The sequence below is a fragment of the Coregonus lavaretus genome (genome assembly GCF_964263955.1).
Source record: "Coregonus lavaretus genome assembly, chromosome: 23".
Taxonomy (NCBI): Eukaryota; Metazoa; Chordata; class Actinopteri; order Salmoniformes; family Salmonidae; genus Coregonus; species Coregonus lavaretus.
Window position 1 is genome coordinate 43373245 of NC_140010.1, and position 13877 is coordinate 43387121.

Here is a 13877-nt window from a genome sequence, read left to right on the forward strand (position 1 = left end):
CCTTGCCAACATCGCCACTGAGCCAAAGCCTTCTAAACCAGCTGCCATTACCCAACACAAGACATGGTTCACCAGCTGAACCATTCTGGAACCTGCTTTGAACAAACAACTAACACAACATCCATATTCAGTTAGACTTACTGTATGTTGTAGTATAATATAGAATGCCTAGTATGCTCATAACTACATTGTGGAATAGATATTGCTAACTCTTATACATTTGTATAATGGTGTTTTATATAATCTGTTTAATGTGTACTGACAAGTGACTAAATGTGTCACGGTTTCGGCCGAGGCTGCCTCTCTTCCTTGCTCGGGCAGGCTTCGGCGTTCGTCGTCTCCGGAATACTAGCTGCCACCGTTGCATGTTTCTATGTTCGTTTGCTTTTGTCTGATTGTTGTTACACCTGTTATCGTTTAGTGTAATTAGTGTCCTATAAGTTCTCGTTGTGTTTGTCTAGTGTTGTGTGTTATTGTTTTCACTGTCGTGCGTATTGCTTGTGTCTCTACAGTTTGCTCGGTTGAGCTGCTCTCCATTTGTACTTTGGAGTATTTTGTCGCGCGTGTTTCGTGCGCCCGTTTTATTTCGCCTGCGTGCGGAGTTTCTCGCCTCAGGGCATTTGTTTTCGTGCTGTGCTTATTGCAAAAAACCACTAAAGTCTTTTGACTTACTTTGTGCGTCCTGCGCCTGATTCCACCACCACACCCACCTACAGCAACACTGACAGAATTCCGTACTCTAGCGGCGGATGCAGGGTGGAATGAGCGGGCCCTCATCGATCACTACCGATGTAGTCTACGTGAGGACGTCCGTAGGGAGCTGGCCTGTAGGGACACCAGCCTCTCGTTCGACCAGTTGGTCGACATGTCCATCAGGCTGGATACCCTGCTAGCTACCCGCGGACGTCCCGAGGGGGATCCGTCCATTTCACCATCCAGTGCCTCCGAGCCGTGCCCCATGGAGCTCGGGGGCGCTGGCGCTAGAGAGAGGAGGGGTCGGATGACGAGGGGGTCCATCTCCTGCACCAACTGTGGATCGGGGAGGACACACCGCGGCTAGGTGCTGGGCATGGCCTCCTAGGGGAGAAGACGACAGGTCCCGCACTGGGGAGTCCTTCCAGGTGAGTAGGCGCCCCACTCACCCAGAGCTCTCTGTTGCACACTTCTGTATACCTGTGCGTTTTCCACAGGTAGCACCTCATTCCCAGCATAAGGCGCTGGTAGATTCAGGCGCGGCTGGGAATTTTGTTGATAAGAAATTTTGTTTAGCCTTAGGGATTCCCCTTCTCCCTGTTGACGTTCCCTTCCCCGTTCATGCCCTAGATAGCCGTCTGTTGGGTGCGGGCTTGATCAGGGAGGTCACGGCGCCACTTAGGATGTGTGCGCAGGGGGGTCATCAGGAGATGATCCAGCTATTTCTGATCGACTCGCCTGCGTATCCGGTGGTGCTGGGCATGCCCTGGTTGAGTACCCACAACCCATCTATTTCGTGGCAGGAGAGGGCTCTGATGGAGTGGTCTGCCCAGTGTGTGGGTCGATGTTTAGGCGTTTCCGTAGGGGCTACCTCGGTGGAGAGTCCAAACCAGGTGCCCGCATTGCACGTTCCCCCTGAGTATGGGGATTTGGCTATTGTGTTCAGTAAGTCGAGGGCGACGCAGTTGCCTCCCCATAGGCAGGGAGATTGTGCGATAGACCTCCAGGCAGGAGTTGCGCTCACACGGAGCCATGTGTATCCTCTGTCTCAGGAGGAGAAGAGAGCTATGGAGACTTACATAGACGAATCTCTGAGACAAGGATACATACGGCCCTCCACTTCCCCTGCGTCCTCAAGTTTCTTTTTTGTGAAGAAAAAGGATGGGGGGTTACGCCCGTGCATTGACTACCGTGGTCTCAATCAGATCACGGTGAAGTACAGTTATCCACTCCCACTGATTGCGACCATGACGGAGTCATTGCACGGGGCGCGTTTCTTCACTAAATTAGATCTCAGGAGCGCGTACAACTTGGTGCGCATTAGGGGGGGCGATGAATGGAAGACAGCCTTTAGTACCACCTCGGGCCATTACGAGTATCTTGTCATGCCATACGGGTTGATGAACGCTCCTTCAGTTTTCCAATCATTCGTGGATGAGATCTTCAGGGACATGCAGGGGCAGGGGGTGGTCGTGTACATAGATGACATTCTCGTGTACTCGCCTACCCGAGTCGAGCATGTGGCCCTGGTGCGCCGAGTGTTGCGGAGGCTGTTGGAGCACGACCTGTATGTCAAGGCAGAGAAGTGTCTGTTCTTCCAGGAGTCGGTCTCCTTTTTGGGTTATCAGTTGTCTGCCTCAGGGGTGAAGATGGAGGTAGACCGGGTGTCAGCCGTGCGTAATTGGCAAACGCCAACCACTGTGAAGGAGGTGCAGCAGTTTTTGGGGTTTGCGAATTACTTCCGGAGGTTTATCCGGGGTTTTGGACAGGTGGCAGCTCCCATAACGTCTCTTTTGAAGGGGGGTCCGGTGCGTCTGCAGTGGTCAGCCGAGGCGGACAGGGCGTTTGGGAGGCTGAAGGACCTGTTTACCTCGGCCCCGGTGCTGGCGCATCCGGATTCCTCTTTGCCATTTCAGGTAGAGGTGGACGCGTCAGAGGCCGGTGTAGGAGCCGTGCTTTCGCAACGGTCCGGCGCGCTTCCTAAACTCCGCCCCTGTGCTTTTTATTCCAAGAAGCTCAGTCCGGCGGAGCGAAACTATGATGTAGGGGACAGGGAGCTGTTAGCCGTGGTACAGGCCCTAAAGGTGTGGAGGCACTGGCTTGAGGGGGCTCAACACCCTTTCCTCATTTTGACGGACCACCGTAACCTGGAGTACATCCGGGCAGCGAGGAGGCTGAACCCTCGCCAGGCGAGGTGGAATATGTTTTTGACCCGGTTCACATTTAAGATCACGTACATCCCTGGGTCACAGAACGGTAAGGCAGACGCACTGTCTCGGCGGTATGACACGGAGGAGAGGTCCGTGGAGCCCACTCCCATACTGCCGGAGTCCTGTCTGGTGGCACCGGTAGTGTGGGAGGTCGATGCTGAACTCGAGCGGGCGTTACGCACCGACCCTAGTCCACCTCAATGCCCGGAGGGTCAGAAGTACGTTCCGCTCGAGGTTCGGGATCGATTGATCTATTGGGCTCACACGTCACCCTCTTCTGGACACCCTGGTATCGGCCGGACAGTGCACTGTCTTAGTGCCAAGTACTGGTGGCCCACGTTGGCGAGGGATGTGAGGGTTTATGTTTCCTCCTGCTCGGTGTGCGCCCAGTGTAAGGCGCCTAGACATCTGCCTAGGGGTAAGTTACTACCCCTGCCCGTTCCACAACGACCATGGTCTCACCTCTCGGTGGATTTCCTCACTGACCTTCCTCCTTCACAGGGGAATACCACTATACTGGTCGTTGTGGACCGGTTTTCTAAGGCCTGTCGTTTGCTCCCTATGCCGGGCCTTCCTACTGCCCTGCAAACCGCCGAAGCACTATTCACCCATGTGTTCCGGCACTACGGGGTACCCGAGGATATTGTGTCTGATCGAGGTCCCCAATTTACCTCCAGAGTCTGGAGAGCTTTTATGGAGCGGTTGGGGGTCTCGGTGAGCCTCACCTCGGGTTACCACCCGGAGAGTAATGGGCAGGTGGAACGTGTGAACCAGGATGTGGGTAGGTTTCTTAGAACATACTGCCAGGACCGGCCGGAGGAGTGGGCAAGGTACGTTCCCTGGGCCGAAATGGCCCAGAATTCCCTACGCCATTCCTCCACTAACCTAACCCCTTTCCAATGTGTGTTGGGTTACCAGCCGGTTCTGGCACCTTGGCAGCAGAGCCAGACCGAGACTCCTGCGGTGGATGAGTGGGTGCGGCGCTCGGAGGAGACATGGAACGCTGCACACGTCCACCTGCAGCGGGCCCTCCGTCGTCATAAGGCGAGCGCCGATCTCCACCGCAGTGAGGGACCGGTGTACGCACCTGGTGATCGAGTCTGGCTCTCTACCAGAAACCTGCCCCTCCGCCTGCCCTGTCGGAAACTGGGTCGGCGGTTTGTAGGGCCATTTAAAGTCCTGAGAAGGTTGAACGAGGTGTGATACAAATTACAACTACCTGTTGAGTATAAAAGTATTAACCCCTCGTTCCATGTGTCTCTTCTCAGGCCGGTGGTAGCTGGCCCACTCCAAGAAAGTGAGATCAGGGAGACTCCTCCGCCCCCATTGGACATCGAGGGGGCACCGGCGTACTCCGTGCGGTCCATCTTGGATTCGAGACGTCGGATGGGGGGTCTCCAATATCTAGTGGAGTGGGAGGGTACGGCCCGGAGGAACGGTGCTGGGTGCCGAGGAGAGACATTTTGGACCCGTCTCTCCTGACGGAATTCCATCGTGGGCACCCGACGCACCCTGCTCCGCGTCCTCCTGGTCGTCCCCGAGGCCGGAGTCGGCGCACGTCTGGAGCCGCGCGTCAAGGGGGGGGTACTGTCACGGTTTCGGCCGAGGCTGCCTCTCTTCCTTGCTCGGGCAGGCTTCGGCGTTCGTCGTCTCCGGAATACTAGCTGCCACCGTTGCATGTTTCTATGTTCGTTTGCTTTTGTCTGATTGTTGTTACACCTGTTATCGTTTAGTGTAATTAGTGTCCTATAAGTTCTCGTTGTGTTTGTCTAGTGTTGTGTGTTATTGTTTTCACTGTCGTGCGTATTGCTTGTGTCTCTACAGTTTGCTCGGTTGAGCTGCTCTCCATTTGTACTTTGGAGTATTTTGTCGCGCGTGTTTCGTGCGCCCGTTTTATTTCGCCTGCGTGCGGAGTTTCTCGCCTCAGGGCATTTGTTTTCGTGCTGTGCTTATTGCAAAAAACCACTAAAGTCTTTTGACTTACTTTGTGCGTCCTGCGCCTGATTCCACCACCACACCCACCTACAGCTACACTGACAAAATGATTCCAGCTGCATCAGAAACCAATAAAGAGTTGACTTCAACTTCTGGATCAATTCATTGTGATATTCACGAAATGTATTTGGATAAACTAGCTACAATCTTACTGCTAAAACAAATGTTGCAGGGTATAATTTAAACTTTCATTTGTTGGCAAGTAAACATGTTTCAATAAAACAGTAGATTAGTCTGTCAATATAGCAAATAAGTAGACATGGCTTCTATTCAAGACAAAGTATTTGCTCTGGAGACTAAGGTGAGTTTACACAGCAGTATGTAGGAACAGTTATGGCAATGTATGACATATATACAGTAGCGGAAAAATATACTACTAATGCCTATAATAAATACTACAGTTCTGCAAAGGGAATACTGGTATTTGGTGTGTTTGGGTGGTGCAGTGAGGTGTTCGGAGTCATTTTGATACAAGGGGAGATTGCTGTTATGGGACCTTTCACATCTCCTCTTGAGAGTCATTAACTTCTTTGTGTCCAAGTGGTATTGTCTGTGAGAGAAAGACAAAAAAACTATTAGATATTCATGGACAATCGTTGTGTATTCCTACTGTATCAGCATGATGTAGAATATGAGACATTTCACAGACATATGTTAGCTAGCTAGCTACAACACAGGTATAGTTACTCCAAGACTAATATGAGTCATAAAGCCAAAGTCATCCCTTTACTCTTCGTCATCGTCATTAAAACATTTATCTAGTTTTGCTCCTAATGAGATGTACTAAGGCTAGTTAGTCTAGTTAGCTAGCTAGCTATACCGTTAGACTACAGTACATTTTAGGTATAGCTAAACTTGGCTAGCTTAGCTTGTAGTGGTACTAATAAGCCCCGTTACTGCCAAATCAATCACGGAATTGAACTGTACTGAACAACACAGCCTCGTGTAAAAAGAGAGCTTATATTGCTAGTAGTGCTGAGCAATTAGTGCTTTTTGAGGTCAGTTCGATTTAGGTTTCAATTATTTATTTATTTTACATTAAATGCGCTATGCATTATGTGGGTTGAATGCTGTAACAACACAGAATAAAACAATTAATAAAAGTCCCATGATGGTAGCTGTCACGACTTCCGCCGAGGCTGCCTCCCCTCCTTGTTCGGGTAGGTTTCGGCGTTCGTCGTCACCGGCTTACTAGCTACTGCCGATCCCATTCTCATCACTCCACTTGTCATGTCTTGTCTTGTCAATCACACACACCTGGTGCTCATTCCCCTAATTAGTATGTGTATAAGTGTTCCCTCTGTTTACTCACGTCTTCCGGCACTACGGGGTACCAGAGGATATAGTGTCCAACCGAGGTCCCCAGTTCATGTCTAGAGTCTGGAGAGGAGAGGACCCGATCTATCGAGACCAGCTCGTCAACCGGATCCAGCCACCTACACCCCAGCCCCTGGAGGGATCCAGATATCCCGGCCTCCAACTAGAGCTGTATTTCTCCAGCATCAGGCCGGCACAACTGGAGCGGGAGAAGGTATCTGTCCTCGTTTCCTGCCTTTGTGGGAGAGCCCTGGAGTGGGCCAACGCGGTTTGGAACGAGGGAGGTGCCTCGTTGGAGGACTACGGGGAGTTTGCTCACCTCTTTCGGGCCATTTTCGATCACAAGAGGCGGGCGAACGTCTGGTCCATCTGAGGCAGGGGACGAGGACCGCACAGTACTACGCGCTGGAGTTCCGGACGCTGGCAGCGGGGTCCGGGTGGAACGAGCGGGCCCTGATCGACCATTTCCGGTGACACCTAAGGGAGGACGTCCGACGGGAGCTAGTTTGCCGTGATTCCATTTGTTATTGCCAAGGTGGAATATTTCCCTTGTGATAGTTTTGTTTTGACGCTGCGTGCGTTTTATTTATGTAAACATAATAAACTCTGGACTTCGGTGTTTTACCTCCTACGCCTGACTCCTTCATTCACACCTCGTCACAGTAGCGACTGCCCATTACTGCTTATCATTTATTAACCATAATCTATTCACATTACTTTACTTTAATAAAATATTTAAGTTGTTGTGTATATTACATATATTATATTATATGTGTATATTATATTGCTAACAATGACTGACAAAATCACTATTTTAGTAGTTCTTCAAAGTAAATAAGGCATACTTTTATGACTGCTGAATACCAACTGTCAGTCACTTAGATCATGTATTTTCTCCTCTCCATCGCGCATTCTTCTGTCTCTTTTACGTAGCAGGCGTAAACTAAACACAGACAAGTCGGCACGCAATGGATAATGGTCATTGTAGTTAATTACCACATTTTCTGCGCTAAACTAAGTAGAATATTGGCCTGTTGGAAACTACAACTCCCTACTACATCGCACAGTTCGGGCTTGATCTGATTTCTCAACAAAAACTGCGCAATGTGCGCATTGAGCTCACAGAAAAAAAGCAGAATGAAATGGAATTCAAATAATTGAACCGACATCTGTCAATTAGTTGTCTAAAAAACGATAATTGCTCAACACTAATTTCTAGGTAGCTACCGACAGCAAAACAACTTACTCGTACCCGGTCCAGCTGGCCTAGGCTGCCACCGCTGCTTACTTGTCTCGCAATTATTTTTCTCGCTATCTCAACTCTTTAGTATGAAAAGGGCTGTATGTTCCTATGTCAAAAACATCAAAAAATGTTTTGTGGTCCAGCTTTTCTTGGAAAGAGGAATCATCAGAAGCAGCCATTGTAATTACTTTGCAATCTCGGATAGACAGTGCACCTGTAAACTAGTACCGCCCCATTTTGAAAAGCCTGCCTTCGAGGGTGAGAACAAGGAAGTAGGGCTCCCATCAGGATGTAGTCTTTACAAAGCCAGGGAAAATGAGTCAACCTAGATATCCTGCAATGTCCTGGCAGATAGGAACATCATTGAGACAAGTCCAATGGCTCTATTGAACAAGGAAAACCATATCTACTAGCGTGACCGTGTTTCGGCGAAACACAAAGGCCACAATAATTGCTACAAAACATGACTTTTCGATCAGACAGCACTCACTGGGCACAGACATCAGTTCAACATCTAGTTTTGATTTACACTTGGTTGAGTTGTCAACGAAGGTGAATTCAACATGAACTAAACAAAAGTTGGGTAAAAACAAGATCAAATGCCCTTACTTTTTGCAAATCGAATCAGTTTTCCAAACATCATCATATTTATTTTTTCTGGTTGAAAATTATGTGGGAACAACGTTGATTCAACCAGTTTATGCCCAGTAGGCAGGCTCAATCAACCAATGATGTCATTGGTTGCACTCTCCTGGTGCAAGAAATACCAAAATACCGCTATAGTGCATAATTATTATCACTCAGAATTGTGTTTTTGTTTATTTAAATTTTATTTAACCTTTATTTTAACAGGGAAGTCATATTGAGACCTAGGTCTCTTACACATGTGCCCTGTATATACAACATAAATATTCACACATTTTAGCCAAACTCGCTCTCTCTCTATATATATATATATTAAAATACAAAAACACAGTCATGGGAAGCACAAATAAAACATCACAAACCCAGAAAAACAGTTACATTCCCCCACAAATAAGTCCCCAATCAATTAAATTGCCCAAATGGCACCAGAACATCAAGATGAAATGTATTTAACATTTTGTTCCAGCAATAAGGTGCATTAAAACTAAAAGCAGATGTACCTAGCTCGGTGGAGACCCTAGGAACCTCAAGAGTTAACCAATCCTGTGAACGGGTTAGGCAACTCAGGTGTCTATACTTCAACAGCAAAGTTAGATAAGACTGAAGTTTATGAAGTAGGGCCTTGTAAACAAAAAGGGTGTAATGTAGAGATCTACGGGTCTTTAGCGATGTCCAGCAAACCTTTTGATACAGGACGCAGTGATGAGTATCAAAACTGTCACCTGTAACAAAACGAAGGGCACTATGGTAGATGGCATCCAAAGGTTTAAGAGTAGTAGCAGCTGCACTTTGATAAATAATATTACCATAATCAAGAACAGATAAAATGGTTGACTGAATAATCTGCTTCCTACTGTTTAGAGAAAGGCACGATTTGTTTCTGTAGAAAAAGCCAACTTTAAATCTTAGCTTCTTAACCAGCTCATCTAGTTTTGAAACAGGCAAATCAACAGTCGGGGCAATAGCATACATAATAGTATCATCCGTATATAGATTGACCAATGGTGTTTATATAAATAGGGAAGTGAACAGGTACCAAAATCGACCCCTGTGGTACACCTTTATGTACTTCAAGAAATTCAGACTTAACCCCATCAATCACGATGGCCTGAGTTCTGTCACTAAGATAATCATGAAACCATGAACTGGTTTCAGAGCTCAGGCCTTATTCAATACAATAGCATGATCAACAGTATCAAAAGCTTTTGACAGGTCCATAAACAAAGCAGCACATTACAGGTTAGTGTCTAGAGCATTGACAAGATCATTAACAACTAAAGTATTTGCTGTAATAGTGCTATGCCCAGGCCTAAACCCTGATTGGTTTACATTCAAAATACATTTCTCAGATAAAAAAGAACAAAATTGTACATTCAAGAATGTTAGCTAGACAAGGAAGCTTTGAAATGGGGCGATAATTATTAAGATCACTACTATTATTAAGATCACTACTACTATGTAGGGAGACTGGAAAAACACCCCAAATGGATGTCTAGCGGTGAAGTTTCCCTTTAAGACCGCTGCATTGCGTCTCATCTTATGTATCTGAAGTGGGCTTTAGACATTAAGACATTTTAGTAAGGCATTTTAGTAAGGCATTTTAGTTGCATGAAATGACGACAAACACCAAAACATATATCAAATGAATGTTTATTGAGAGGATAGCAATTCCACACAAACAAATTCCATTACCAATAATTCATAACTCCAAATTATTCCAGGTTTTTGTATCAACCTCAAAATCCTTCAAAACAAGTAGCAAAATTCATGGTGAAAGAGAAAAACAAAAAAAGGGTAACAACAGTAAAATATGTGCTCTTAAATGTGAGCGTCAACAATGGTGGTGGGGTGGTTGAAAAGTGGGAGGTGGGGAGGTAGGGGGGTGGTGGGGGAGGGACGTCTTAGACGTAGGCTTTGGCGGAGTCCGGATCAGACTTGGCGGCAGGTGCGTAGATTGTCTTAGGCTGACTTGTTGCGTAGTACCCTCTGGATAACATCAAAGAGAACAGAAGGTCAGAGAGGGACAGGCAAACTAAACAACAGGTGAAAAAGCAAAAGGTGGCAGGCACAAAATGTAAATGAGACAAAACAACAAATAGAATAAACAACATTCAAAGTGACTCTTAAGGAAAAACAAGGGAGGCAGACAAAACACATGAAACAAGTGAGACACAGAAGTAGAAGACAAAAAATAACATGTGACAGTGAGGTAGGTTACAGTAGTGTTTCTCAACTCCAGTCCTCATGTACCCCACATTTGAGTTGAATGAGGTATGCTTGAGTGGGGCTAGAATTTTTTTTTGTAACATGGGGCGTAATCAAGGAGTGGAGTTTAAGAACACTGAACAACAGGGTATGTGAAGGTACTGATGAGAGGCGAAGGAAGTTGAATAAAAGACGTACGCTTTAGGCTTTTCACTTTTTGCCCTCTTGCAGGCACAGCAGAGAAGAGATCCTCCCAGCATGGACAGACAGGCTGCGCCCCAGCCCAGGAAGAGACCAGTGCCCAACTCAAACCTACACACAACAAAAATCCGTAAGGAACAAAACAATGGCCTCATTTTATGGGTGCATTTATACAGTATGAAGCCATGTATTATTATGTGCATCAAAGGGTGTGGCAAACATTCTATGTGTGTGAATTGAAGTTTGGGTTTGTAATGATGAATACAGTTCTGTGGTTGCTGAAAAAGTTGCTTCGCTTGGACTTTCTACTTACTTCACCCCACCAAAGTATGGGTTGTTGAAGTCCTGCACAACTCGGCTGGCGTACCAAGAACAGCAGATCATCTCGCAGAGACCTGCAGAAGAGAAATACACTTTATATGAGGGAGATGAAAAGCAGACGAGATGTGAGGTTAGGGAAGGAAAGGAAAGAAAGAATAAGGTAGACAGAAAAAGGAAAATGGAAGAGAGAACAGGGAACGCTAAGGAATCTGTTAACGAAACAGAATGAAGAAACAAGAGGTAAAGGTGTAAAGGGGGTGGGGAAGGAAAAAAAGGGTATGATAGCAAGATGAGAGAGAAGTGAACCACGGTGAACAAAATAAAGATGTGAAAAAGGAACTCAATGACAAAACAAGAAAGATATATACTCTGACGCTATCACCATGAAAGGCTACCGTATATCAGAACAGTTAGGGATATAGAATTCTGTTAACTTTTCCAAACTTAATGGGTTTTTCAGAAAAACAGGAACCTTGGGAAAGTTTCTGAAACTTTGCAACCATAGGTAGTAAATCTGAACTCACCAGCAAGGATGAAGAGGCCTCCACCAGTGACAGCAATCTTGGCCTTTGCCTGCTCCGTGGCATTGCCAATCTTAATGCACTTTAGCCCCAGCAGAGACACGATCATAGACACCAACCCTAAGAGCAGAGCGACGATCATCAGGGCACGGCTCGCCTGTACATGGCCTGAGGGGAGGGGAAGGAAGGGAAGAGAGAGATGAGGGGAAGAGTTGCATATTAAAACACAGCTACACATCAGCTACACAACATCAAGTTGGAGAGAAACTGTATACATATACACACACAATTACTGGTTTGTTGGTGGACTAGACTAAGACAACGGTATACATTTTCAAAGGAGTACTATCAAATATCCAAAGAAATAGACACAATGCAGAGAACATGTCCTTTATAAATGTCAAGGAACTGTATTCTGAACATGAAAAAATAGCATACTTATGCTAAAGGTGAAACTTAACAAAACATCCCAAGATATGTCCATAGTGGTATTGTAATAACATTTAAAAAATCCCAGACCATCACATTTCTAACCTGAATTTAATCTCACCGATTTTCAGCAGTTACTCATAAGGTTGTTATTAGGTTGTTGATATTTTTGCAATTCAACAATATACTGTATACATCTACAAATCACCCTTTAGATTGCAGATAACTGCTATCAAAGCCAAAGACCTAATAACCCAGATGAATGTATGCCTATATTTAGAACTGCTAGTTTAACACTGGCCAAAGTGTAGTAGCTTCCCTCCATTTCCTTGTCATAGGAACACAAAATGGCCGCCCACCATTATGACACACATCACTGGCCTTTGGGAGGAGAGAAAGGTACAAGAAAAATAGAGATTCAATTCTAGAAGAGAGTTCAAACGTGGCCTAGTGGTTAGAGCGTTGGGCTATTCATTGAAAAGTCGCTGGTACGAATACCCGAGCCGACAAGGTGGAAAATCTGTCAATGTGCCTTTGAGTAAGGCAGTTAACCATAATTTGTTCCAGGGGTACTGTACTACTATGACTGCACCTTATCTGAAACTTTCATGAAGAGTTAACATTATTTTAATAAGTAAGAACCCCTACATTTGAAGTTACATTTAGGCAGGAAAGCAGTGGGTCCGAATTGCACCCAAAGGATGTTCATATTAGCCTTTTTCATGAAAGCTCACAGAAAATAATGCAAAGATATATTTATCTTCTTGCGATGGTAGAAAGTAATTGGACATAATTATTATTCATAGTTACATTATCTTCATTTAACCATATCAGATATAGGCGCAGGTGTGCCCTGACCTTTCCCCACCAACGATGACAGTCACTCTAAGACTGGCAATCCTGGGTCTTGTTCAGTAAAGCACACCAAAAGAAAAACATTTAAAAACCTTTTGCAATAGAAAACGAGAAGTAGTGTCATTTGACCAATTCAGGTTGTACCGCCCCATTACACTCCGTTTCAAAGTGTTTTCTCCCTGGTTGGAGTGTCTGAGTTGGTGGTGACGGTTAGAACAGTTAGACTACTGGTTCTTACCGGGCAGGCCGAGCAGGGACTCGAAGTCGCGGCACTCAGCGATTCCAGAGCTGTCTTCAGCACAGGCGTGCCACAGGTTCTCATACTGTCTGTGGGAGATGATGACGCTGCCAGAGACGGAGGACACCTTCCAGTAGTCGTTGGCGAGAGCCGCACCAGTGATCAGCCAGCTGGCGATACACATGAAGAATCCGGTTGCCTCCACAGCGGTCGACATGGTTGAAACCTTTCACAACCACACGAGACGGAATGGATTCCCAAAATACACAGAAAATACAGAACTACAGGGCCAAATAGGTAAAAGTCCCCCTAAAAATGTAATGACGCTAAAAACTACACTACACTACAGACAGGGTATGGCCTTAAAAGAACCCCAAAAACAACCTTTGAAAATCTACCAAAGTATGCACAGAAGACTGAAGGTATAGATGTGTGGGGTGGATGTTAGCTATTGTCCCTATCTGTCCGTTGTGCTTCCTATATCTCAGGTCCCTGGCTCTGACATGAGGACTTTACACCCTACCAGGGGCCATAAAGTTAGCGGAGCCGCACCCATATGGGCCCTCTCTACCAACTCCCCCACTTCTCTCCAACCCTACTGATTATGATGACGGTGATAAGGATGGAAGACCTTAGTGGCCACACCCAAACCAGGCCCTCGATACTCTCGCCTCCTGCTCTGCTCCATTCTCCTAAGGTTGTGTTGACAATGATGATGATGACGATGATGATGAAGGTAATAGTCACTTCCTCTGTTGTGGTGACAGAATTACATCATGCTGTCTGTTTCTTGTCGTAAAGGGAAGACATTTCTGGCACCTCCTCGTCATCTTTTGGTTGTCTAATTGAACCCTCAAATCAAAACTTTGGTGCCGTCACAATAAGTCTTGAAGTCTAAATACATGCTTAGTAAATTATTTTTATCAATTATTGGACCTAGACATAAATACAACAGCATCGGTTGTCAAAATCTATGACATCTTTTGATATTACAGGCTTTGACT

At 46.0% G+C, this 13877-nt stretch overlaps 1 protein-coding gene across 1 annotated transcript; it reads right to left on the minus strand.

The window, feature by feature from the left end:
* Positions 1–10004: 10004 nt before the first annotated feature.
* On the minus strand, positions 10005–13316 carry cldn15la (claudin 15-like a; the record flags this gene model as incomplete). Its single annotated transcript, XM_084139893.1, has 5 exons — positions 12874–13316; positions 11355–11519; positions 10823–10904; positions 10507–10620; positions 10005–10089 (listed from the first exon to the last, which is right to left on the minus strand). Exons 1-5 carry the CDS (start codon positions 13088–13090, stop codon positions 10005–10007), a joined length of 663 nt encoding a protein of 220 aa, XP_083996019.1. The 5' UTR covers positions 13091–13316.
* Positions 13317–13877: the final 561 nt, after the last annotated feature.